This window comes from Primulina huaijiensis, chromosome 12 (assembly GCF_012295235.1).
Source record: "Primulina huaijiensis isolate GDHJ02 chromosome 12, ASM1229523v2, whole genome shotgun sequence".
Lineage (NCBI taxonomy): Eukaryota > Viridiplantae > Streptophyta > Magnoliopsida > Lamiales > Gesneriaceae > Primulina > Primulina huaijiensis.
The window spans coordinates 4743915-4769450 of record NC_133317.1 but is presented as its reverse complement, the minus strand read 5'-3'; the positions used below and the strand labels follow the sequence as shown (position 1 = coordinate 4769450).

The 25536-nt window shown below is 34.6% G+C and overlaps 2 protein-coding genes across 5 annotated transcripts; one reads left to right on the top strand and one right to left on the bottom strand.

Moving 5' to 3' along the window:
• The first annotated feature begins 350 nt into the window (after positions 1–350).
• On the top strand, positions 351–5505 carry LOC140989536 (fatty-acid-binding protein 2-like). Of its 2 annotated transcripts, none has more exons than XM_073458764.1 (11): positions 351–498; positions 1191–1780; positions 1906–2137; positions 2572–2644; positions 2733–2835; positions 3039–3107; positions 3449–3485; positions 3568–3642; positions 3727–3778; positions 3941–3985; positions 4059–5505. In XM_073458764.1, the coding sequence occupies exons 2-11, from the start codon at positions 1287–1289 to the stop codon at positions 4154–4156; spliced, it is 1278 nt and encodes a 425-aa protein (XP_073314865.1). In that variant the 5' UTR covers positions 351–498; positions 1191–1286; the 3' UTR covers positions 4157–5505. The 2 variants fall into 2 exon arrangements, with proteins under 2 accessions (XP_073314865.1, XP_073314864.1); XM_073458763.1 differs by having other exon boundaries at positions 355–498; positions 1194–1780.
• On the bottom strand, positions 5133–24094 carry LOC140989535 (myosin-15). Of its 3 annotated transcripts, XR_012177505.1 has the most exons (39): positions 23571–24094; positions 23316–23459; positions 21397–21542; positions 21147–21303; positions 20813–20871; positions 20161–20317; positions 19315–19464; positions 19093–19229; positions 18778–18924; positions 18587–18688; positions 17906–17963; positions 17717–17818; positions 17075–17112; positions 16858–16984; positions 16605–16778; positions 15134–15265; positions 14635–14744; positions 13904–13964; positions 13592–13769; positions 12882–13087; positions 12331–12450; positions 11576–11674; positions 10680–10901; positions 9940–10079; positions 9643–9754; positions 9387–9437; positions 9196–9285; positions 8865–9035; positions 8245–8385; positions 7625–7801; positions 6936–7073; positions 6776–6846; positions 6600–6699; positions 6468–6524; positions 6319–6375; positions 6125–6205; positions 5949–6031; positions 5481–5676; positions 5133–5400 (listed from the first exon to the last, which is right to left on the bottom strand). XR_012177505.1 is itself a non-coding variant. In XM_073458760.1 (38 exons), the coding sequence occupies exons 1-38, from the start codon at positions 23688–23690 to the stop codon at positions 5553–5555; spliced, it is 4539 nt and encodes a 1512-aa protein (XP_073314861.1). In that variant the 5' UTR covers positions 23691–24094; the 3' UTR covers positions 5133–5552. The 3 variants fall into 3 exon arrangements, 2 of the variants coding, with proteins under 2 accessions (XP_073314861.1, XP_073314862.1); XM_073458760.1 differs by having other exon boundaries at positions 5133–5676; XM_073458761.1 differs by lacking the exons at positions 20813–20871; positions 23316–23459; positions 23571–24094 and having other exon boundaries at positions 5133–5676; positions 21397–21532.
• Between the last annotated feature and the right edge of the window lie 1442 nt (positions 24095–25536).

Genomic DNA, 25536 nt, shown 5'->3' with positions numbered 1-25536 from the left:
AGAGACAAAAAACGACAAATTAAAACATGCAAAATCGACATCTATTATTTAATGTAAATATCAAATTTTCTATATTTATCTTTTTTACAATATGTTTTTCAACTTAAAATTCTTAATAAAAATAATATTTTTCTACAGTTTATTTTTGTTCATTATCAATTTTTTTTTTAAGTTCGAAAGTCCGTCCACCGCTGGTTCGGATTGCGGATCGGAATGGTTCTACCTTGGAACAGAACAGAGTCAAAACCTAATTTGGACCTGTTTCGACCGTTTCCAGAGCGAAACTCCGGTCCCGTTAATCTATCATAATACATGACACGTTTTCCCCCAAAAAATAATTAAAATTCTCGCAAAAAACACTTTTGGCTAGCCTGAAAGTGCGACTTGTCAAAAGAAGTGTTTTGGAAATCACATGGACTACATAAACAATGAACCCGGACAGCTTTCCGCTCCGATTCTTCGAACGTACCATTGCGGGAATGTGCTTTTCCTCCTAATGTATGTTCAATTTTCTCCGATGAAACTTTTTGGTTTGCTTTCGAAATCTTTGTTGAAAGCATGTTAAAGGACTTTTCCGTGTTCAGTAGTTTGCCATTTTCACTTGTGTGTTCCTTTTTTTTTTTTGCTTTTTATGTCGTTTTGCTTTAATCGGTATATTGTTTGATCTATTGGCCGATGATTTGGTATGTTTGATCTTAACCCATTGCAAGATTTGTCTGTTGTTCAATATTGAGATTTATATGAGCTGAACTGGTGATTCATTGTTGATGTTTCCTGGTGGCGATTTGCGTTCTCCAAGTATTTGTGAATTGTTCAAAAAATATTTACCAATGCGACAGAGTTTTGTTTTTAATTTGTGTGTCTAGTTTGATTTTTTGATGTTTTTAATTTGAGAGAGTAATTAAAATTTTCTTCTCCCTTTAATTTTGTAGTTCTCTTTATAATCTGAAAAGGCGTTCGAAGATTTGTTTTTTTCACCTTAGCAATATAATCTCGTATCACGAATTCTTTTAGGGTTAGTTGTGCTAATTTTGTTGCAATATTTGATCTTGAAATTTTAATCTCTTTGGTTATTGGGATTTTTTACTGTGAGTTGTAAGCATTTCTCATTTTCTGAACCAAATAATGTACTTTTACATTATTTGTTTGAAAATTACTGAATATTCTGTAAGTTCTTGCATGAAATCCAGCAGGTTTGAATCTGTTTGTGGTGTAACTAAACTATACAAAGAGATAGTCTTCACACGGTTTCCTTGATTATGTAAAAAATCCAATGGTGGTTGGATATGAGGAACAATTTCTTGTTCTTCATTGACCAGGATGGCGGGTCATCTGGCATTTTTTCAACAGATCTTCTTATTCCACATGGTTCAAGGTGTCATTGGCTCTCTCATATTGCTTCATTGGTTGACAGTTCAAGATATCTTTATCTACATGGAAGTGTTGTTCTTCAAGAGGCTTTTAATTCCATGTCAAAGTTTTCTGGTGCTCTAGTGTTATGGTTTGCAACTGGGTCGAATACCAGCAATTCCAATCTACAGGGTGATCATATTGGTTCCAATTCCAGCTATCGTAAAGTTTGTACACATGTAAAGCATATTTCTTCAGTAAGACGGGAATTAACGGGATTTTGGTGTAAGGTGAGGTCTACAAGGAAACCTTCCATTTTCGGAAAGATATCGAGTTTTACTCTGAAGCAATTTTATAAAGAAACTGAACGGATTCAGTCATTTCCATTGGTTTCATTAGCTGCCATGTTGGTTCCACCATTCACGAATGTGTAGGTGCAGTTGTTTTATCTTCTGTATTAACAATTATTTCGGTGCTTTCTTTTGCTCCTTTCTTATTTAAATTTTTATTTTACATTTTCATTTAAAGTTTAAGGTTATTTCGTGTTTTTCTCAGCGCTACAAATGCACTAGCTTTTCCGCTAGAAACAAGCTCTATAGAGACACAGACATGTTTAGATCAGAAGCCATGTGAGATTGAAAATGGAGGATTTGAACCCTTCAATAATCTTTATTTCCAGAGTTTAGCTTTTTCCAAGAATGCAGTTGAGCGCAGAACAGGCATCGAGTTCCCCACCATGTTGGCCAGCAGAATGGATGGAGAACAGGATTCCAATTTCAATCCAGAGGTAAGTGCATCATATGTAAATAATTTGGCGAGGTTTCAGTTTTCTTGGCTTCTATTTTCTAATTTGGTAGTTGGCTATGACCTCTAACAAGAGGTGCAAAGCAGTGAATCAATTATCTATGATCTAACATATCTTTGATACTGGTCCAAGTCTTTCCTCTATATGGAGTAATTAGAATAAAAAAAAAATGAGAACCTTTGAGTAAAGCAGCATATGAATTTTACTTTTTTCTAATGCACGATAATTCACAAACAAAAGGAAAAGTTTTCTGCTAATTAAGTTGGTTTTTACCATTACGATTTTTTAGGCACAAATCCTAATGCTGACTAGATGTAAAGAGCAGTATGCTAATTTTATGTTAAGTCATTCTTTCACATTTTCCGTTGGATTTCTGTTATGATCAATGCTTGCTGGCAATGCTGCCTAATTTTCAGGTCCTTGTTGGAACTGGATCTAGAATCATGACAATCATCATTAAGTCCCTAAATATATATGCATTTGGCTTTTGTGAGTGCTTCACCAGCTTTTGTTACCTTATACATATTTTATTGCTTCAAATTCCTACGGTACTAGCTCATTTTGCTTCTCCCAACAGATGTTCATCCGTTTGACATTTGTGAGAAATTGGGGCCAAAGTATGCTTGCATTCCAGAATATGAGTTGAACAAGTGCCGAGATTTTTATCAGGATCTTCTTAGGTTTGTTATAACATTTTTATCTTATGATTTTTTCAACCGCACACACGAAGCGTGACTTGATTCTAGAAACCGAGTCCTGTCAACCTGATTGTGCCAACATTTGACAAATTGATTGGAGATGAGGGGCCTCTGCCTGTGACAAACTGTTTGACAATTGAATGTTAATTGGAACTTCTCATAAATTTTTGGCCCATGTGCTGCAGGGAGGATATAAACATGACAGTTAGACTTGTGGTCAGTTGCAATGGAATCAAAATCAATGCCGTGAAAGAGTATGTTACGCCTTGCTAAAGAATTCTCATTTAAAGGATAACGATATTTGGAACGGTTGTGGGATAACTTTTTATTAGCTTCTAAAACATCGTCAAATGGAGAAACTTTACTGTGTTTTCAATTTTCTGATATTCTCCCCATATATCTAAAATCAGCTATAAAGTGATTTGCATATAGAGAAATATTATATTAAAAAAATGTCTTTCTTATGAAGTCTCAAGGAGCAAAATTCATGTGATTGCATCCCCACAGGTTTAAAGAGAATGAAACAAGACATATATGCATTTGAAACTAAACCTACTAATGTTTCTGATTAATTTTTCCAATTCTTTGTTGTTAGTGCTTTTGAAAAATCTCTCAGAAGTCGATTAACAAAAGTAAGTACTTTTAGACTTTTACCCGTTATTCGCTGTAGCATTCCCTCAAATTCTTGGAACTGAATTTTTTTGATTGTTTTAGACAAATCCTAACGCTGACTTCCGCTGCTTAGATGCCTTTGGTTCATTATTTTCACAAGACATTCCCTTAGACATGGTAAGAATCAAAATTTTGATCTCTTAGTTTCTTATCTCATGCTCCATTCCGAGATACATTTCTGATCACATTCCAAATATTCAGGGAACAATAATTGATTTCAGGCGTACAGCTGATGGATATATAATTATTGAAGGTAAGAGGCAAATAAGAACTACGATGTTCTTCTGTATTTGTAGAGGCAATCTTGCCCAGCCTTTTATGGACACCTGTGTTTTGGTGCTTGCGATGAAAACCTTAAAATGTAGAAGAAACGTTCTTCCAATTTGATGTGTAGTTTTCTTTTTTGTTTGTGCAGTTGGAGGAAATCACATTGGAGCAGTCCAAAGCAAAGATTTGTGCAGTAAGTCGAACTCAAATATGTCTACTTTCTACTGTATTGTTATTTTACAGTGTGGATATATTTCTTGTTACAGGGGCATTTTTCGACATGTACATTGGTGATATACCTGCGTGTGAGCAAACAAAAGATGAGATAGGGAAAAATGTGGCCAATATAATGAGGAAGTGCTGAATCAACTCTTTTTGGAACATTTTATTGTTACATTGGTGCTCCCAACTTGTGCTATAGCATTGACACAAGTTAGACTGGTGGTTGAATATTTGACAAATCCCCATACTACAGCGGAGGTGTTTACTTCTTAATATATTTTTCCTATAAATGATTCTTTGTAGGTGGACCATTTTTTCCAACACTCAAAGCTTACTCTTTAATAAAATACATAATTTTCTTCTTTTTTTTCACTAAATAATATTACAGAATTTCATGTTAAACCAAACCAAAAAACATACTATATACATGCAACCATACTACACACAACACGTATACCTGGGCGACTATGCTAGAGGAGAGATTTGCAGAGGAGATGCAAGTTCTTGGTGGTAATTTACCAAGGCTGAGCTATGCATTCATTGATCTGAGTTTTGTGCAATTGTTAACATGGAATTCTATTCAAGTTTTCAGCATTTGGATGAAAGAATTGAATAAGGAGAAAGATATTTAATTTACAAAAGAATATTAATAATGAAATTCAAATCACACCCTTACTTTTCTAGAACTGATATATGTGTGTGTGATTTATAAAGCAACAATCTGACAAGTGAACTTTCAAGCTAAACATGTAAAAACGGGTCAGTGAGAAGGATTTAGCTGCGACTTGCCGCTCAACCTACTTTTTTGACGCGTCTGCATAAATGAAGGGATGGGGCGGTCCGGTCCAAAGGTCTAGCTAATTTTTATTTTTCTAATTTAACGGGACGAGCAACCATTTTTGGAATTTGGAAATTGTAAATCCAATCCACCAATTTTATATGACGAGACAGGTCATAGCCATTTTGACATCTTTATTATAAACAAAAGAAACTCCACCTCTTCTAGACTGTGATCTCAATGTCAACACTAGTCTTAGCATACAAAGAGAAACCAAAGATCCATGTAATACAAAAGTGAATAAAACACAAAGAAAGCCAACTTCAAATGCCCAAACATGTAATCATAAAGCACATCTGTAGAGCATGTCAAAGTAACGACGGTGAAGATGCAAAGAATACAACAAAAAGGCATCATTGCTAAGATATTGAATAATGTACATAGCCCAATGAAAAGCTTCAGAAAGATTTAAACTTGAGCCTTGGGGTAAACTTGCGACCTATTTTTTTGTACAATCACATGATATCCTAATCTAAATGTAATTTGAGTAATCTTATGGCACTGACCAACATGTAACACTTCTTCCATCATCTTAAACTCTGCCAGAGCTAAAAAAATAATTGTTCTTATCTTAGGCAACTCAACATTCCAACCAACACGGATAAGAAGCAAGATAAATGCATGGTACCTCGGCCTCCAGTGTCCACAATCGGACACATGATCAACAAGCCATATTGTCAAAACAAAGTGGGATAATATTTCACTTCAAAGTCTGCTGCGGTAATTTTGCTGAAGGATATTTTGAAAGGAACTCTGGAAGCTCAATATCTGAAGGATCTATCGCCGGAATTGCCATGTATACATCTTCAGTGGAGAAAGGAATGCTGCAGGGATAGAAAAGGAAAAGCAAAGCAGAACATAAGAAAACTCTATCAACAGTATAAATACATTATGTATTGTTAAACGCAGATATAGCACCACTAAAATGCAGAATTTTCATTAATGGAATTCATTCAACCAAGCAACGGTGCAAATATTGGATGTAGCAGAGTTAGAAGCAGAACAAGTTGTGCACCATATCATTCACGAGGTTAACCCTAATTTTATATAATATGCAATTTATCACTAATTTTTAAACAGAGCAGCAAGTTGTCACCTAAGATCGTCATCCAATAAAAAGGAATTTGATGACAAATTCTGTGAATCCTTATTTACAATCTCCCTCATCTGGGACACAACCTGACAAATAAAACAAATATAGACATACTGTTATTTTAATTACAATCCAACAAAGTAATGAACCGACACTAAGCAATTGGCTAAACCACTTACCTCAGCTGACACACTGTGAGTCCCATACTTATCATCCCAGTACATTGTACTTATTCGATAGATTTGCCTAACTGTTAGCTTCTGCCAAATCATTCAGGACCGAAATATGATGAGACAAACTGATGACATTTTTCATACCAAAAGAATTAATTGAAAGGTACATAACTGTACATGTAAACTAACAAAGGTCTTACCGGGCAGAGATCTTGTTTTATCTCATCTAAAGATTTTTTCCTCTTTTGATGTATTACCTAGATGGGTGATCACAACTATGAGTATTGTGTACTGCACATTAAATGATTCAATAGCATAAAAGAAGAATAAAACAGTATTTGATGTATACCAGAAATCCAACAGCTTGTCTAATGTAATTTAGCTCATGCCAAGAGGTTCCTGCAAACTGCATTTGAAAATGCTTAAGAATACCCAATCTGTACAGGAAAAATAAAGGAAACTAAAAAAAACTACAAAGTACCTCCTCTGTGGCATTGACTATCCATTTTTCTAATTCAGCCAAACCAGATTTGACATATTCACCATTGGTAAATGTGCAGCATTCTCGCCGAAGTAGAAGACTACAATAAGTTCAGCCAGTTATTTCATCTTGTTTGAAGGAAGTTATATTTAAGTATTTGAAATCTTAAATCATGCCTATTAAACAATTGTATATTGATGAAAGAAAACACTTGTGTAGTGAGCTTCCGGATGAAAAATGAAGGAACCTGGAAGTCAATGAATCAGTCCGTTAATAAACTTAAAAACCAAATGCAGTTGATAATGGATTATTATGGATACATAAAAGTATGCTGACATGGTTTCCACGTAAACGGCCCATAAGTGAATCCAGGAATTTGATGATGCTATCCCACTCACTGCTTGGCGATTGTTGAGGAACTCCAGAGGGGGACCTAGATAATTTTCCGCCATGGACTCGCTGATTTTTTGGTGCCTTTTGAACAGACCAAGGAGTATTAGGCACAGGAGTTTATAGCAGTGAATCTCAAGAGCGAGAGCTTGCTTGAGATGGTTAGACATCCAATTTAAATCCAACGACGCACATAGGAAATAGTATCACGAAAATCAGAACTCTACCGATTCTCCATCGGGGGAAGCTTTTTAAATAAAGACAAGGGTACGAGCACAGAGCTGTAAGCTAGGCATAATGGTAATCTACCTGACCTGACTAACCGCACATTTCAAGAACAATCCCTACTCATACTGCATCTAGTGAAACCCAGGAAAGAAAGTAATTACAGTACGACTGAGTATCTCAACCAACAGAGAAAGCAAAATGATGCCAAATATTACAAGGATACAACTATAATTTTTATAAAAGAAAAGGAATACAAATATATTTAGGTTTAACCTGATGACAAGCACACCAATGGGATCACCAAAACAAGTTAGTACAAAGGATATATCATTGTTTAAGTTAATCAATTCGAAAAGATGTGAACCAAGAAGCTTAGCATATCCAAGAGATGCAGGAAAACAAGACACCTGAATACATTGTCCCAGTAGTGGAGATATTTCTTTCTTCAAATTATCCCGGATCAGCCCAAAAATTTTTTCTACACAAGCAGTCAATTGTTGTTTGAATAATAGAGCTGGATATTTTGCTTCCATGTGTGATAAACCATCATCTGATCCAAGATACTTGAAAGAAGACTTTGGACCCTGATAAACAATAACAAGGACATTAATTTTGTCATACTCCAATGAAAGGAAGTTCTGGACACAAGGGAAAAAAACTGTATGTGCTAACAAAATATACTAGCTACCAAAAAGCTTGATTTGACTACCAACCATATAAAATGGCACCTGATGCCTCTTAGTTATATAGGATTGTTCAGCAAATAATTTATTTGGACACTCTTCTCTATCATGGTTGATTACAAATACAGGACATAGGAAATCCATAGTCAAGAAAGTGCTTGTTACCCACAAGGTTGCATGCAGTGGAGCAGATCCCACCCCCGCCCCAAAAAAAAAAAAAAAAAAAAACCAAAGAAAACAACCATGTTTCAGCAGAGCCTTAAACTCCAACAATGTCATAAAGCAACATCTTCAGTCCACTCGACTTACATATTAATTTGATATTAGATCATCAGAAAACTTACGTGCGTTATTCTCCCATTCATGCCTGATCGCTGAGAAGAGGTAGTCAGAAAACCATTTGAGGGCTGGTTTCTTTGGAGAAGGCATAAAAGTGCTGATGCATTAGATAACCAGTAAGGAAAAGTGGCATCTTCGTTACCCTCCTAAAATAAAAAGCATATAAGAACGTGTATAACAGATGCAGTTTTCACCACAATCATAAATGACAGCAATAATATCCCTTCTAAATGCCACATTGCTACTGTCACATAATCAACTTGAGTATTTTCAAGCATAACCATGAAACTGTTGAGTTAATTTTTCATTTAAATATATTAAATCTTAAATTATATTTTCTGTATTTTGACTTGAAAGTTTTTAGTGTACAAACAATGTCAGTAACAATTTTGTTTAAAATAAATAAACATTATGACCAATTATCTCACAAAATATGATGTTAAAAAAGAATAAGGAACTGTGTAGATAAACCTCGAATTCTTGCTAGAAGCTCTTATTGAGCAAAGCAATTCATTAACCAGATTCTACAGATTATGGTAAGCATTAAAACAAATATATATGATATATAAAATGGACTTGGACAAAATTTAAAACTCATATCATGAATAAGATATAAATAAATAACCTTCATAACATTGTTGATGTTCTCAATAACGAAATCAAAGTAGACAGTCCTCTCAGATTCAAAGGCATGCCAATGAAGAAGGTATCTATAGATGACACAAGCAGCTGTTGGTTTTCCATCTTTGAAACCCAAATTCTCCTTAATGCAGCGTGATATAATTTCAAAGTTCACCTGAAAGAGTTTCAATTAATGAAGTGGGATAAAGACAACTATTTTTATCTTGGCACAAAAACAAGGTTTCTGGGTAACTAGAATACTTCCACTTTTAAGCCATTTTTCTGCCAAAAAACAAGCCATAATCACCCAAACAAAATCCAAAAAGAGACAAAACCTGAAGATTTTCAGCGACCGACTTTGATCGACGAGAATCAGAAAATCCTTGTGCTAGCGGTGCTATAAACTTGGAAGGTGTGGGTGATTCCTACAGTTGAAAGGGAAAAAGGAAAAATCAGGAAAAGTACGAGCAGTCATTTAATGGAGCCACCAAACGGAGCATTCATTTGCAGGAGACACCAAACTTACATATGAAGACTTGTGATCTGCAGAAGAAAGAACAAGCGCACCAGAGAATTTCTGTTTCAAAAGGAAAAGGAACCATTAGTTACAAGAATAATTATAAATTGAGAGTAGAAGATCTGACTACACTCATTAATAATGAGATAATCATTATGTGGCACTTTATCTCTGAAGCAAAGCCAACAAAGCCATATTATACGCTAAGTTACATAAGTTGCGCACTCATTAAGCCACAAGCATCTTTTATGCAAAGCCTACTTACATCAAAGAGAGGCTTGACAAACCCAGGCCGGTTACTTCTTGGAGACAGATTCAAGGTCTTCTGGCGTAGGATATGATTCTCATTCTCCAGATTCAAGAGCTTCTTTTCCATGCTGATGCAAAAGACTCACAATGGTCACAACTAATAAGCATATGCAAAAACATCACTTCAAATTAATTATATCCATGATGGTGTCATTGGGCTTACAATAAGGTAGCGTACTATTTCTTTAATTTTTCATGTTTAGAGTGAGGTGGAATATTTATGCAGGGACAACACAACTTTCTCAGAAAATACCTTTGCATATTCTGTTGGAGTTGCAGACATGTCTTTTCAACTTCGTCCAACTTCGCAAGAGTTTTGCTGCCATCTTCTTTAGCCTTGGCCAGTTCTTGCTCCAAAGATGAGTTTTTACCTTCCAATGCATTTAAGGAACTCTGAAAAGTAGATTATTGAAGTTCATGAGTCATCTAGTGAATAATCTAAAACAAGTTCTCATATTATTATATCAAACCTAGAATGAGCAACTGGGTAACAATGGTAGCAGCAAATATTTCAAAAATTAAAGAGCTAACCAGAAAGACTATAAAGTAGAGCTAAAGTCACATAACAAAGTAAAAGTGAAATATGAGCACTTTATTCAGAGACCATTAACAAAACAAAATGCTAAAAAGTTGAAAATGTGAGAGAATTGATGATGGACCCACAAATTAGGTCATGAAAACTGGTTTTGCCACTATTTGAAGTATGCCGATAAATATAGTATCCCAGCGTTAAAACTTTAAATATGCACAGATCTGACGGAAAATACAAAATGAAAAAAAATGCAAATATTACAAATATCTTTAAAGATTCCAATTTATCTACATCAAAATTATGTCGTAGATCAGAAGCATTAATAAAATTAACTGATAAAATTATAACAAAGAGGAAAAACAAGAATATCATCTTAACATAAACAAAATTTTAGATGCTTAATTAAAATAACCACTGACGGAATAAAAAATCTTTAACAGAAGAAGGAAATGTAAATCTACCTTTAAAAGGGTATTTTCACTCCTCAGTTCAGTCAAATAAATTATTTCTTTTTCCGATGCAGATTTTTCCTTAGCTGATAATTCAAGCTGCCTTTCAAGTACTATGTTCTTATTGCACTCGTTAACAGTTGCAAGTTTGGCAGCATCAAGTTCAAGCCTCAGTGATTCCACAATCTTTTGAAGTTTCGAAATTTCCAATAATTTAGCTTCTTCATTGGAAACCTGCACTCCAAATCAGTGGCAAAAGGTGCAGCACATTATAATTTCTTTTCAAACCATAAGAAGACAAAGAACTCATTCAAATATGCATGTTTGCTGGGCATGTTTTATATAATGACAATTCGTGTTATATATGATAAACAAAGCAAATGCATGACACAAAAATAACGAAGGCGATTACACTCCCATATCATTTTTTTAACCACGACCTTGAATTTTGTAACAATAAGAATACTTATAATAAGAAAAAATAATTATCAGAACACATAGGGCAAGAAGTTTGGTATGTATGAAGACACCATGGATGTCCGATAGTAACATATGATCGATAAACGGAGATATACATCTAAATAAAAAGCAAATATTCTTAGTTTTTTTGGTGAAACACGATAAGAGATAAAATGAATCCACCAATTATATATCACTAAGATGAGAGTTTTTAATCACAGTGGTCACATGCCACATGCTATAAACATAGGAGGAAGAAAAGGAAGCTAAAACTTAATATTGTTAAGCAAAAAAATCACAGATCTTAATTCTACCACAAACACTTTAAACAGGTCAAGTTTGAAAATTTTGGAAGTATACAGCAGAAAACCGAAATGAAATAGATTAAGAATAGAATAACATCAATGCTTATTCTTAATTCCTTCAGTAAATACTCAAATAATTAATACCCGCAATCTTTTCTCCAGATGCCATCGCCAAGTGAGATCCTCCAATTGCTTTTCAAGCTTGCTCTTCGCTAAACGCAAGGCACCAGCCTCATTAGCCTCCTGTAGAAGAAATGGAGAAGGCTAATTATGTAGAGAGTACAGATATTGTCCAGTTTGGATGCATCGTTGGAATAACAATGAAATCTGACAGAGAGTTGGCCAGATGTGCCTTTAAGAACTACAGGGAGACACCAGACATAGTTTAACTGCAAATGAAACTATACTTGCCAATTCAAGAACCGACTAATCAAAAGTAACACAAGGATCCCTAAAAGAAATGGCTGGTGACACTAAGCAGGAAAGCATGGTGAAATTAATGTTTCACCTGTAGATACTCTGCGTGCCATACATTTTATGTTGGACAATACACCATGTTAAATCATGTAAATGTGCTGTACAATAATGTATAAAAACACCAAGAAACATTAAATCCAATCAACTGAATCCTTCCCACAACTGATTTGAAGCAGCAACCCAAGAATATTAGACTTTTATAAATTTTAAAACACTTCATATTTTACCCACTTGAATACTTATTCTCTAATTTGAACCTCGGAAAAAACGAAGGTTAAAAGTGATTATACATCGAGAATGACAACATCCTAACACCTCCTATGCCTCATGACAAAATTTAATATGTGCTGAAATTGCAACATACCACGTCAAAAAAGAAAAAAAAAATCTTCAGAACCTATGATACAAAACAATGTTCTCACCTTTTTAAGCCTCCTAAATTCTCTTTTTGCCAACTTTTGCCTCCACAGACATTGTATTTTAATAATCTTAGATTGGCGGTTGTGATAAATCGAGCGAACCTTGAACATCCTCCAATGGGCCTGAGACAAATGTAATTTGTAAAATGTAAACAATAGCATATCTTGGAATACTTTGTTTACTTCACTTCTAGAATTACTTCTGTGTTTCAATATTTTCCACATGCTTGAACAAAAAAAGATTTTCAGATAATCATCACATAAGTCAAACAAAATAATGCAAAATATGTGATTTTCCGAAAATCTTTCTCATGCAAATTGCAAAGCATGTTGCAACATAAAACAAAACAACGCAAATCATGCTTCAAGCAAGCCAAAGTCAAAAATATGATTCCTCAAATATTTGATGTTCCATGGGCAAGTATGACTGTTCATGGTGAATCAGAAAGTCCAAGAAGATTGTCCTCCACAAACACATTGCAAATAAATTATGAACATGTATATCAAGATCTAAGAGAAAATTCCAAACACAAATAACAGAACCTAATAACAACCTGGATAATAGTGGCAGCAGTGTGTTCCTTCCAATAAAGAAACTTCTGGCGGGATAGGATACCCCGGATACTAGATTGTATGAGTAGAGAAGCTGCACAGAGTTGCATATATTTATGCCTTAAAAACCAGCATTTGACATATTTCTGCATCACAACAGCAGCTGCTGTCTCCCGCTTAAAAGCAAACCTATTTCGGTCAATATACCCTACACAAGAATGATAAAACAACAAATTGTAAACCACTTCGTGGTCAAATTCTAGAAATCCAAATTTTCACCAAATAATAAAACTTCAATCTCAAACCCACGTGATTTGCTTAAAATAAAATTCATGGCACTGCTAAGGTAGAAGGGAAATGGTTTACACAAATAGAAGTCTCTTGATGATGCTAATACCTAAATAACATTACAGAAGAAAGTTCTGAGTTATAAAATCACAATCAATAAAACATACAGACATCCCAAGTTCCTTTAGTCATAATAAGCATCCACTTTAGCTAAGAGAGTTATGATCCACTCTATAACAATACTTTTAATAACCATAATTCCTCTAATTTTAGGTAACTGAAAACCCAAACATACTGACGACCACATACATCAAACTTCAGAGGTCATCATCCTTGGTTATTCTATTCAGCCACAAAAAATTAACAGCATCACAGAAGTTACAATTTGCAAGCTGTTTTCAAGTTCTGAGCATGTAAAGATTACCTCTGCAAGATGCTTGAAGAGAAATTGCAGCAATACGTCTTGTAACAAAATCCCTGCGTGTAACAAATGTCCGCAAACGACTCTGAATACACTTGGCTGCAGAGTCCAAAACCTCAGCTCGTCGTGAGTCTAAGATACCAATCTGTCCAGCCCTAAGGAAAACTTTGGTTTTTCCCAACTGCAAAGGGGAAGGGCAAATATAAATATGTACATTAGGTGTCATGAAAGAAACATTGAAAAAGTCAGAATTAGGGATTACATAGCAGCAGATGCAAATCTGGTGTGTTAACCTCTGACTATTGACAAACTAACCTGAAAGTTCCCAAGCTTTAATCTCTGTAATATTTTCTCAGTCATTGTTCTGGCATCATAACTGCAACAACAAAAAAAGTGAATATTCAACTTGTCTAAAAAAATTCAAACAAGAAACCACAACCACAATCATGAGCAGGAAAGAGACACCATACTGCATCAAAATTTAAATCCTATGTATCTAAGATCAGAAGTCCAGCAAGAAATTGATACCATGTTTGTAGTTATCTTTGCAAAATATGCAAACTATCAATATGTTGACATGTTCATTCTCCATGATGATGAAGAAACCCACAAAATAGTGAAACAAAAAATTTACTACCGAACAAGATCAATGGTCATAATATATATATAGCAAGAGAAAGGCTGCCAATTATATACCATAAAGTACCAGGAAAAGAAAGAAAAGAAAATATACTAAAGACAGAGTGAAGCTGAAAATTAATTGAGATAACTTAAAGCTTATTCACAACAAATTTATTAAAAAAAAACGAACTGAGAAAATTAAGAATCCCACCTTCTAACCATGATATCTAATAAAATAATAACAAAATAGTGATACAAAAATTACTACAGAAATAGCAAGAGAAAGGCTGCCAACTATATACCAGAAAGTACCAGGAAAAGGGAGTAAAGAAAACACACTATAAAGCTGAAAATTAAATGAGATGACTTCAAGTTTATTCACAACAAATTAAAAAAAATAGAAATGAGAAAATTAAAAACATCACCTTCCAACCATAATATCTAAGAAAATAATCCCGTATCGATCTACAAACTCATGATAAGTCTTCCGTGTAGGATAACCTGCCAGGCTAATACGAACAGCCTCTAAAACACCCTACAAAATTATAGGAAAATCCATTTAATAAACTTATATGGACCACTATTGAAACAAATAAATCTATCTAAAATAACTTTTGTGAGTTATAACACCATCGGTGCCTCTTTATTGTGTTTCCAGACAAGCAAAAAGGAAGAATAAAAAGAACACCAGCAATGTTTTAGATGATAAGTTAAGCTTGAATCGGAAAGTTCTTGACTTAGAAAAGAGCATTTGTATTCAGAAGAAACTTATTGAAAGATGATCATTTCGCAGCTTGCAGGGCTTAATGGAACTCTAAGATTGAAGACAAAATGAAAACAAACATTTGCAACCAACAGAGACACTTGACAAAAAAATAAGGTTTATATAGAACTTGTGATTGTGAGAAGTTTGCTGGCACTGACCCCGCAACGCAATTGATGTAGTATGCTCTGATTCTCAAACCTGTGAGGCCGATTGGACGAGTTTGGCTTCACACATCGAATGTAGTGTGGCTCTGTGGAGCTGAGGGTTTCCATAAGAGCTTGAAGTTGTTGCTGCGAGAAAAGTACAAAGGAGTGACAGACCCATTATGAATCGAGTAATGAGTATGAAGCAAATGGGAGAGTGGATTTTTGAAGCAACGCATAATTCAAGTAACTAAAGTGTAACTCAAAAATAGGTGGGAAAAAATATAATTGAAGTAAATATAACACTTTATAGCATTTAAGCTAAGCATAGACAATAAGGGCCTATCAAAATATAAAAGAATCACGTCCAAATTACGTAATTAAATACCACGATAGTTTATAAATCAATTCTACTGACAAATGATCGTAAACAGATGACTGACACAGCAGAAGTAATATGTAATCTTTTAGTAATTTTGGATCAATTTTTTCTTGTTCGTGTCATGTAAATGTGGTCAGTGACAATTCAAAGGCTCATTATTTTGGGGCCTTGTATGTAGCTTTTACTGACTTCTAGGCTCCAAGAGAGTGAAAGACTGCTGAGTCCTGAGAGAACATCAGGCTGACACAGCGCATCTGGTTGGAACTCGGAAATGCACTACAGGATGTATCACAGGATATCCAATTTTACTCCATATTTTATGTTACAACGCATCTGGTTGGAACTCAGAAATGCACTACAGTATGTATCACAGGATATCCAATTTTGCTCCATATTATATGTTAAATAATTTACATTTTAGTACTGTGGAGCCCTGAGAGAACACCAGCCTGATAGACTCTTCCCATCAGCTGGTAGAGTTTTCTCAATCCCTCCTTTAAAAGAGGATTAGTCGATTCTTTTTATTCCCACAACTTAAAGATGACACGTATTACCAAGCAACTAGCACAGAAAAGATCCACCAAATCCAAAAGGAAGAGAGGACCACAGTTTGAACAGCAGCTAATCTTCCACCAACGAGTAACTTGACAACTATTTCTGTTTAAACCAGTCAAACACCAAGAGTTCCTGGCCATCCAAAAAGGCAATCACAAGTTCACAACAAAAGTTAGAAGGAGAAAGCGTTTTTAAAAAATTTATAAGATCGATACAACTGCCATCTGAAGCTCTCTCTTATGAAGAGCAGAAAGTCAGCTGAGCAAAGATTCTATGGCATAAAGTATAAAGTCGATTTAAACTGATGGGAGCAAAACCAACTGCTTTCTAATTACAGGTGAACAGCCTAACATCATACCTGCTGTTAGAAATTAAAATGCCTCACATAATAACAAACTACTCCGGTACTACCTATGAAATAATTTACACCCCAACCTCTAGTTTTAATTTTAAGACATTTAAATGCTGTTTAGTTCACTATAGCATGAAAAAAAAATCCGAAACAGCTTGCATAAGAATAAGGAATAGATTAAAGGCTATATTTGGTACCTTAAATCGAGATGCCACTGATGAAAACTTGTATGATGATCGAGAAGCTTCTTCAGGTAGTGCTGGAAAAAGGCTAGCGATGAAAGAACACTTTGAAGAAGCTAATAAGTTGCAGTGTTCGACCACAACATAATCACGATTTTTGTGTAAAAATGTATCGGTCTGATAATTGACCTAGAGAAATAGGGAAAGTAAATATATGACAATGATTAACAAAATTAGCAATGCATCGAGACTATATAACATAACATACTTTGCCAGCATAGTGTGAAATGATAAAATCTGTTTCAGAAAATTTAGCACTCTCCCATCGTGGGTGTGATCGAAAATTCTGCAATAGCTTGTTTGAAAAAGTTTTGTGCGTTGATTTGGGAAACATGCTGCATGAAAAAAGTAGAGCAATATGATCAGGGTGAGTCCACAAAACAATTAAGAGCAACTCAAAAAAAAGTAAGGTAATATTAATGTACCAAGCTTCATCCAACAGAGCAATTATTCCAATGGGCTTCTGCAAAAGGATAGATATAAAGCTTGAGTCCAAATGAGAAACATGTAGACGTAGAAACAAATGAAACAAGAGCCATATAACCTTTTGGAGTCCTTTTGAAAGTGAAAAATACATTGTAATGTAAAGCGAAAAGGTTAATCACTTGAAGATTTTTGAGTGATTTCAGAGGTGACAAATGACTGTAGGTTTCAAGAGCACATAAGGTGTGTGTACAGTTCATAATCTTAAAGCTTGAAAAACTTCAGCTTACTGTGTTATACTCTTATTTAAAGATAACTCTTTAAACAATCAACTGCATGTAATACAAAACTCAACATCATAAACATGATTTACTCTAACCATATAGTCACAAAACAAGTTTTAGGCTAAAGCAGACATCATGGGTTGTAAGCATGTGGCATAAGCAGGTCAAATTATCAAGATTAGTCAAATCATTTCAAATCTTAGTATGGTTGCTATCCATACAGCTGCTCCTTGATAGAAATTGCCGCTGGTGGAAAAATGGCGATTTTGCTCACATGAAAGATAAGATAGAAAGTAATAAGAGTATCGGATCTTAATTCCATCAGATCTCAAATTGGTCAAGTGAAGGGTAATGAAAGACCTTCTCTATCAAGTCCAAAACATCTTGATTGTCAATAAACTCTATATAGCTCCAATCAATTTCTTCTCTTCGATATTCCTCCTGCTCCATCTTAAACACATGCTGGGAAAAAAGGATACAGAAGATAAATATAAAAGTAAGTAAAGACCAAGCACATCATGACCACATTCACCAAAAATCATGCATCACCTCATTAAAATGTTGTTGGAGTTTCTCGTTCGCGAAATTGATGCAGAATTGCTCAAAACTGTCCAAATGGAAGTAGATGAGCCAAGTTCACCAGAAATAAAAATAAAAATAAAAGGTTAAAAGCAGGAAAAGTTAAGTTCCCAAAGCAGACAACCATCAAATTAGAGAATAGGTAATCTACAGAAACCAGCAGAAACATGGAATTATGCCAGATACCAACAACAAAGCAGCTCTGATGCCTGGTTTCCAAATATCAATTATGCACCAAAAGCTCAAAAGACCAGACCAAGACTAGAAAATTTATTAACACAATCGACCAAGAATAGCTAGAATGAAGCATTTATAATCCCCCTCATACATGATGACATTCAAAAGAAGCTCATTTGCCTCGGGTTTCAATATTCCGCTTCATTATGGGTACTTTTAGAACAACCAAATTGATCTCTTTCAAATGTTGTAAATGCAATCGCTCGAGAAAAATAGAAATACAATGTGGAATAGCATTGATGTAACATAAAATGGCACTTAGGCTATTCGAGCTAATATACATATAACATGGTCTTCCTTGCTTGGTCAGGCTCTTCTTTGTTTAATCTAATTCTCAGTCTTTGTCCAGATATTATAGGAATAAACAAGTACATGTTTTTAAATGGAAAAAGAAACAATTCGATTACGATTTACCTGTTCGACTTAAAGCATTCAAACCCATAAATGTCCAAAACTCCAATTTGCATCTTAGAATCCAGATCTTGTCCAACTGATCTATTAATCTTCTCAACAAGCCTGAAACATATTGAAATTGTCCAGATCAACATTCATGTAATTAATTTAATCAAGCCTAGTATCAACAGTCCATAAAATATTCAGCATACCAATCAAATAGTCTAGCATAAACAGTCTTGACCAAAGCATCCCGGCCAGCTACAGCAGCATTACAATCTAGAGCTTTCACTATTATGCCTTCATAAGTTTGAATTGAGCGCGTGCAAAGTGTGTCTAGCAAAAGATTAACATCACACCTGAGCAAAGAGAATAACTAATGATTCTCAAAAGCAAACGAACCAACCTCATAAAAAACAACAATACTACACAAGTAACCAACACATAAGCAACAAGAAAAGAAACGGGTAAGAGTACAAGTAATAAAGATATAATCAGAACTATCCAGGAACAAAAAGGCTGCCTACATAAAAAGATCAGCAGCCATATGCAAATGCATAAAAGAATTCTGATCCTTCATGACTGATGAATCGTGCTCTTTTCCAGGAGAGAACTCCACATTTCCAAGATGAAGAATAGCGGCCAAGGTTCGAAATATTGATTCCTGTGGAAAAATGCATATAAAAAGACAAGCCAAAGAAACATCACTCGCATGATAAAAGAAATTTGCAGCTTTTAGTTTGAAAAACCTGTTCCTCCTCACTTATGCCAACTATACTCATTGCTCTCTTTGTCTTCTCATATTCTTCAGCACTGTTCACTCCATCTAACTCATAAGTCTTACTCTGATTCAGGTAATGATACTCGCTGGGATGACCTAGTTTGTAAGCTTCTGCATCCTGAACAAAAACAGTGTCCACAAACAAGAAATCTGGACGTTAAAAGAGCTAAAGGCTGTATTGAACTTTTAACAACTGATGTCCGTCCACCACCCATAAAAGCGCACACAATCTCATCAACTAAACACATAAAATAAAATTTTAACTATTTATCTACATTTATGGAGGGGTTACTTTCAATGATCCGTAATACAGTATGTTATGCACGACTAAATTAAAAGCAGCAAGCTATAATCGAAGTAACAGGCAAACAGAGTAACAGTTATGAGTTCCATTAAATGGTTTAGGAGGTGTCATTCTAAACATTTCTGGAATGAATTGGCTGACTGCTGACAATGGTAAGACTGCAACAAATCAACACGACGAGCCACAGCTTCTCAAAATTGATAGCAAATGTGTCGGGTAAAAATCAACAAATGATTCATAATCACCATTGCACCACATCAATTCCAGCGAGGAAGGAAAGTACGTTCAATTATTGGTTTGTTAAATACTTTAAACAACTTCAGAAAAAGTCTTATCACAATTCTTAATATACAAATATTTGTAAACAACGTCAGAAAAAGTCTTATCACAATTCTTAATGTACAAATATTTGAATTTCAATTTACTAAAGCATTCTTCAAGAGATGCACAGCAGATGCAAACAACTGATAAAAAGAGTCCTAGATGCACACAACTAATGATTGAGAGTACCCTGCCAGATGCACACAACTGATAGAAACAATGGTAGTTTCTCTCAGGGTCAGTAATTTGAACAACACGAGATCGCTCCAGAAGGTATGTTCTAATTGCAGCTCCTGAAATTCTGCCACTTGAATTAAACTGGATTTCAACAAATTTGCCAAAGCGACTGCATGTAAGCAGAAAACATAGTATTATAATCCGAAGTTGAACAAGGATATGATATCTAAGTTCTGATAATGAAACTTTTATCATTTTTTCCACAACATTGTTGAGGACAGGAAAGCAAATAAAAAGGCTAAGCCTGGCAATAGTACAAGCTTCAGTTGACATGCTGGGTAAAATAATAGTTAGATTGAAATTATCCTTTGATATATGCTTAACATTTCATTTGAAAGAAACTACGTAATCATCGACGAGAAAAGATTGACAAAAGCAATAAATCCAGGCTTCGATCAGATGTCATTCATTGATATGGTCTCAGTTCTACAAACACTCACAAGTACAAGCGACAGTGAGACAAGAAATTCGACAAAAAATCTTCTTCGTATTTATCAAAGTCACGACTAGTTTAAACAATGAAATTCCAGTCTGCACTATAAACCATGTGGAGGAATTACTCAAACATAAGCTTTACTTGATTTAAATGAGTGTCATAAGATACCTTGAATTATCATTTCTAACTGTTCTCGCATTACCAAATGCCTCCAAAAGTGGGTTTGACTAAAAAAGAAACAGGTAGATGTTAGCACTGATTGCAGCTCAATAACACATTCTGGTTCACAGTAACAATAATACAATAATTTTGTTATTAGGTTTCTTAACCAAAATAGTATGTTATTTTTCTGAATCATCTACAGATCTACTGACACGAGAAGAAATTTTAACTAAAATGACACTTAAGAAGGGTTGAAAAGGCCAATACCTACAGCTATTAGTTTTATAGTGCAAGTGTTGAGTCAACAAGCACTAGATGATCAAATAGATTAAAATCCAACCTCGAGAACTTGTTGTTCAACAGTTCTATCGTCACAAGCAACACGGCCACCGACATGCGTAAGATATTGCATTATCAACTTTGTTGTCTCAGTTTTTCCGGCCCCGCTTTCTCCACTGACCAGTATAGATTGGCTCTTACCCTCACTCGTCATTGCTCTGGACCATAAATATCAAACCAGCAATGATCAGATCGCATACAAGAATACTCATTGAATTCTAACCATAACAAAATAATCAAATGAGGAAAACCTGTAAGATGCATCAGCCACTGCAAATACATGGGGGCTCAGTTCACCAAATGGAGTGCCTTTATACTGCTCCATCATGTGCATGTTATATAAATGAGGAAGCTTGGTAAATGGGTTGACTGCTATCAGAATGCTTCCTGTATATGTCTAACAAGGACATAAAGCTATGTCAGACAAAAAACAGAGAGACCGGGATCGTGAAAATTCTTTTCGAGGAATAAAAAGATTGAATATATACATACATATTCTTTTAGAGGAATAAAAAGAATGAACACATACGTACATACATATATGTATGTAAATCAACAGTTAAGCTTAAAATTTCAGATGGAAAATTAATATGGTAAACCAATGCAGAAACAGATTAAGAAACCAAAAATCGTACTGTATCAAAACAAACGACCATTGTCCTGATTCATAAATCGATTTAGATACTACAAAAGAATAAAACTTTACTGCTCGTAGCCTCACTGACAAGTGCATGATTCAAACAGTTTGTACCTGACAAAAGAGGATTAATCTACAAGATATACAATATCGAAAAAACAAATAATAGGCATAAAAAGAAATGAAACCGGGCAAAGAACGATCCATCGAGCTAAAAGGAAACATCCAAATGAGGCTTCATAAGCTTTGTTCCACAATTTCCACACTATAAGAAGTCCCTCTAATGTGAGGGCTCGTTACAAATCATTTTTAATTCACATGCAATTAGCATTATTAAGGTAAACAGTTAACTAGTTTTCGATGTTAATGCTAATAATCCTAATTGCATGCTAATTAAATGTGATTAGGTAGAAGGCCCTTACATCTAAGATTCACACAATGCTAATATTTATGTACAACTTATCACGTACCGCTATCTGTATGAGTAATTAGGTAGTTGGAGTGCATACATAAGACCAAAGGATTTTAATATGCAATCATCAGGCTAGCAACAATATGTTGGATTCCTTCACAAGTTCGAACTTAAATCTTTCTTTCTATGCGACACTGATTCAGAGTCTTTTTTTACCAATGTTTCTTACTTTTTCAAATTGATAGACATTTTGCAAAGTAGTATTTAGATGCGCGATATAAAAATGGTTCTCTTCGAATTGAAGCCCATAATGACTTAAAATTGTAAACAATGTGTCCCTATCAAAAACTATAATCCTGCTACCGCTCAAACATCTGCAACACCAAAAATGAAGACAAATATCCTACGCTAGCAAGCCATGCGGAATCACTCTAAGCATAAAAACATATTTGTTATACGGCAATGGCCAGGTAAAGTTCCCAAGTTCAGAAGCTATTGGACCAAACACTGGAATGCAGTGAAATTGGTCCTTCTACTCTTTGAAGTATAAACGACAAAAAACTAACAAAATTGCTTCTTCAACATGCAATACATTCCCAGATCGAAACATGATAAGCACTAATATATGAAACAATAGTATATGAAGTATTAACGCACAAATGGCAAATAGTAAAAGTTAGCCATATGCTTTTAAAATTTTGACTTTGTAGAACTGCAAGTGGAGGATTTGTTTACAGCCAAAGAGATGATAAGATTGTTAAACTAATGAAGACTAGTTATTGCACGACTTGGAAAAAATGAGCAAAAGCGAGATTTACATTAGAGAATCTCCTTCCATAGTAAGTGTGGAAACAAAGCACAAAAAACATTCCTTCAAAGAACATTGAGAACATAACAATTAGTTCATGTAATAACTAAACCTCTCTTCATAATGGATATACAACACATTTAAAATCTCATGAAAGTGCCGTCAGTATCACCACCGCTTTAAACATAACAATGCCTTAACAGTAATCTAAGGCATACGTGAAGCTCGCAAGCTAACTTTTCCCCCTCTCATTCATACAAGTGAGGCAACATTGCAACCAATACGAGAAAGTGAAAGCCATTAAGGAGCTCACATATATTTCGTTGAGGGCGTATCTTCTCTGAAGATTATCAAGAACTCCAGGCTCATTCAAATAAGTCAATTTTGTCATGTCGTCCACTCCTCCAAGCTCTGCTTCCGTGTCCCGCACATGCAATTTCTCCGGCAACGCCAGCACCTGCATAACAACACATGTATTCCCATACAAAACCAATAATTACACTGTCCAAGTTCAAATTTAGGGAAAAATCAAAGTATACCTACGAAGAAAAACACTAAAAGAAATCACCTTTTTGCCGGATATAGTAAGGAGCTGAACTTGTCTACCAACAAAATGGATAACTTCAGCAGCAACCCAGGCCGAGTCCTTATCTTCCACCCACACCTTAGCCCCCTTCCGGAGAGCCATTTTTCACTTCTTCTCCGATTCCCAGAAAACAAAGTTTTACAGCAAAAAGATGAACAGCTTTTGAGATTTGAATACTACACGAAATCACAAACCCTAGTCCCCCTTGATGAAACAGACCAAATATAGCACGTAAAGGTGAAATTTTTCAGCTTCCCGCCCTAATAGGAAGGGTACCCGATAGTCAAAATTTGCAATACCAACCTTCCGGCCATTTCATTACAGTTATAAATATATATTTATTAAAAAACCCAAAAAGACAGCTCTTTTATTTATGACACATCACTGTTCTTTCAACAAATTTAAAACTTCACTTCACCTCCCACACGTAAATCATTTTTTTTATAATCTGGAAAAGGATTGGATTTGGATATTAAAGACACAAACAAATTGTGGGTATCGCTCCCTGTAAACCATCGCAGGAGACACGTCAACAGCTGCGGCGTTTGAATTTTATTTTCTTTTCTTTTCTTTTCATTTTGCTTGTTAATTAAGAGTTAAGACAACGTGCAGGGGAGATGTATTGTTTGTTTCATTATCCCATCACAGTCGGACGTATGGCTATGGATATTTTTCTTTGTTTTCATTATTTTTTGATGATTTAGATTAACAAGTTTGTTCTATGGATCCCACAAAAATACAATAATATCAGATTAATTAATCTCCATTTATATTTGAAAACATGTGAAGATCCATATATTTACTCTCTTCCAACTTATCCATTTCATTCCCAAACAAATAATCCAAACGCAAGAACTGATAGCAAAACAATATTTTTAAAATAGACAAAGACAATAACCATACGTGATTTGAAATATATACTCGAAAAATAGGGATTTTTAAACCTTTAGGATTGAATAGTCCCTAGAAACTCTATGTTCCCTTCAAAATATCAATTATATCATAGCTACCATTGTGCCGATTGTCAACAATTGACAACCAAGAGATGGCAAAAAATCAAAAACACAGTCATAGAACTAGTCTTTCACGTATTGAAACTCGTATAAAATATGATCATAAAATTTTAAAAATTTTAATCAGATTTACGATTTTTAAATGTTTTGTGTGAGTTTTGGTCCTTTTGGATGATTAGTTTTTGTTAGTAATATATTTAAACATGTATTTTGAAAGTTGTAAGTGGGTAGTAAAATATATAAGCAAAAATTTGTGTGAAACGGTCTCACATGTCGTATTTTGTGAGACATATCTCTTATTTGGGTCGTCCATGAAAAAATATTACTTTTTATGTTAAGAGTATTGATTTTTATTGTAAATAACTGTACGATTGACCCGTTTCACAGATAAATATTCGTGAGACCGTCTCACAAGAGACCTACTCAAATATATATGTCATACACACATATTAAATCGAAACATTCAATCAATATCGACTTGAGATATTTATTTCATACATATATATTTAAATTGAGACATTTAATAAATGTCGTGTCTCGAAATACTTTTGTTACACATATATTCATCTGAAATCATTAAAAAAATTTTCGAATATATTGTTTTATGGTCCTAATAATGCTGATTTGAGTAATATTTAATAATCATAAATAAAAATATACATACTATCGATGATGTTAGCTCTATTTTTGAATATAGATTTGGATGCGAAATGTCTTATTTCTATTTTCAGATACTTTTCTGATTAAATTTCAAAACAATTAATCGATAGATTGTGGTTCTTGGGAAATGAAATAAAAGGAATGGACCAAAGATTGATGACTATAACCCATGGAATAAGGTGATTGGGGCCCAATACTTCTGACAAACCCATGTCCAATGCCACTGGAAGGAACCAATGGACTATGATATATCCACGATAAAGCGTTTCTATAAA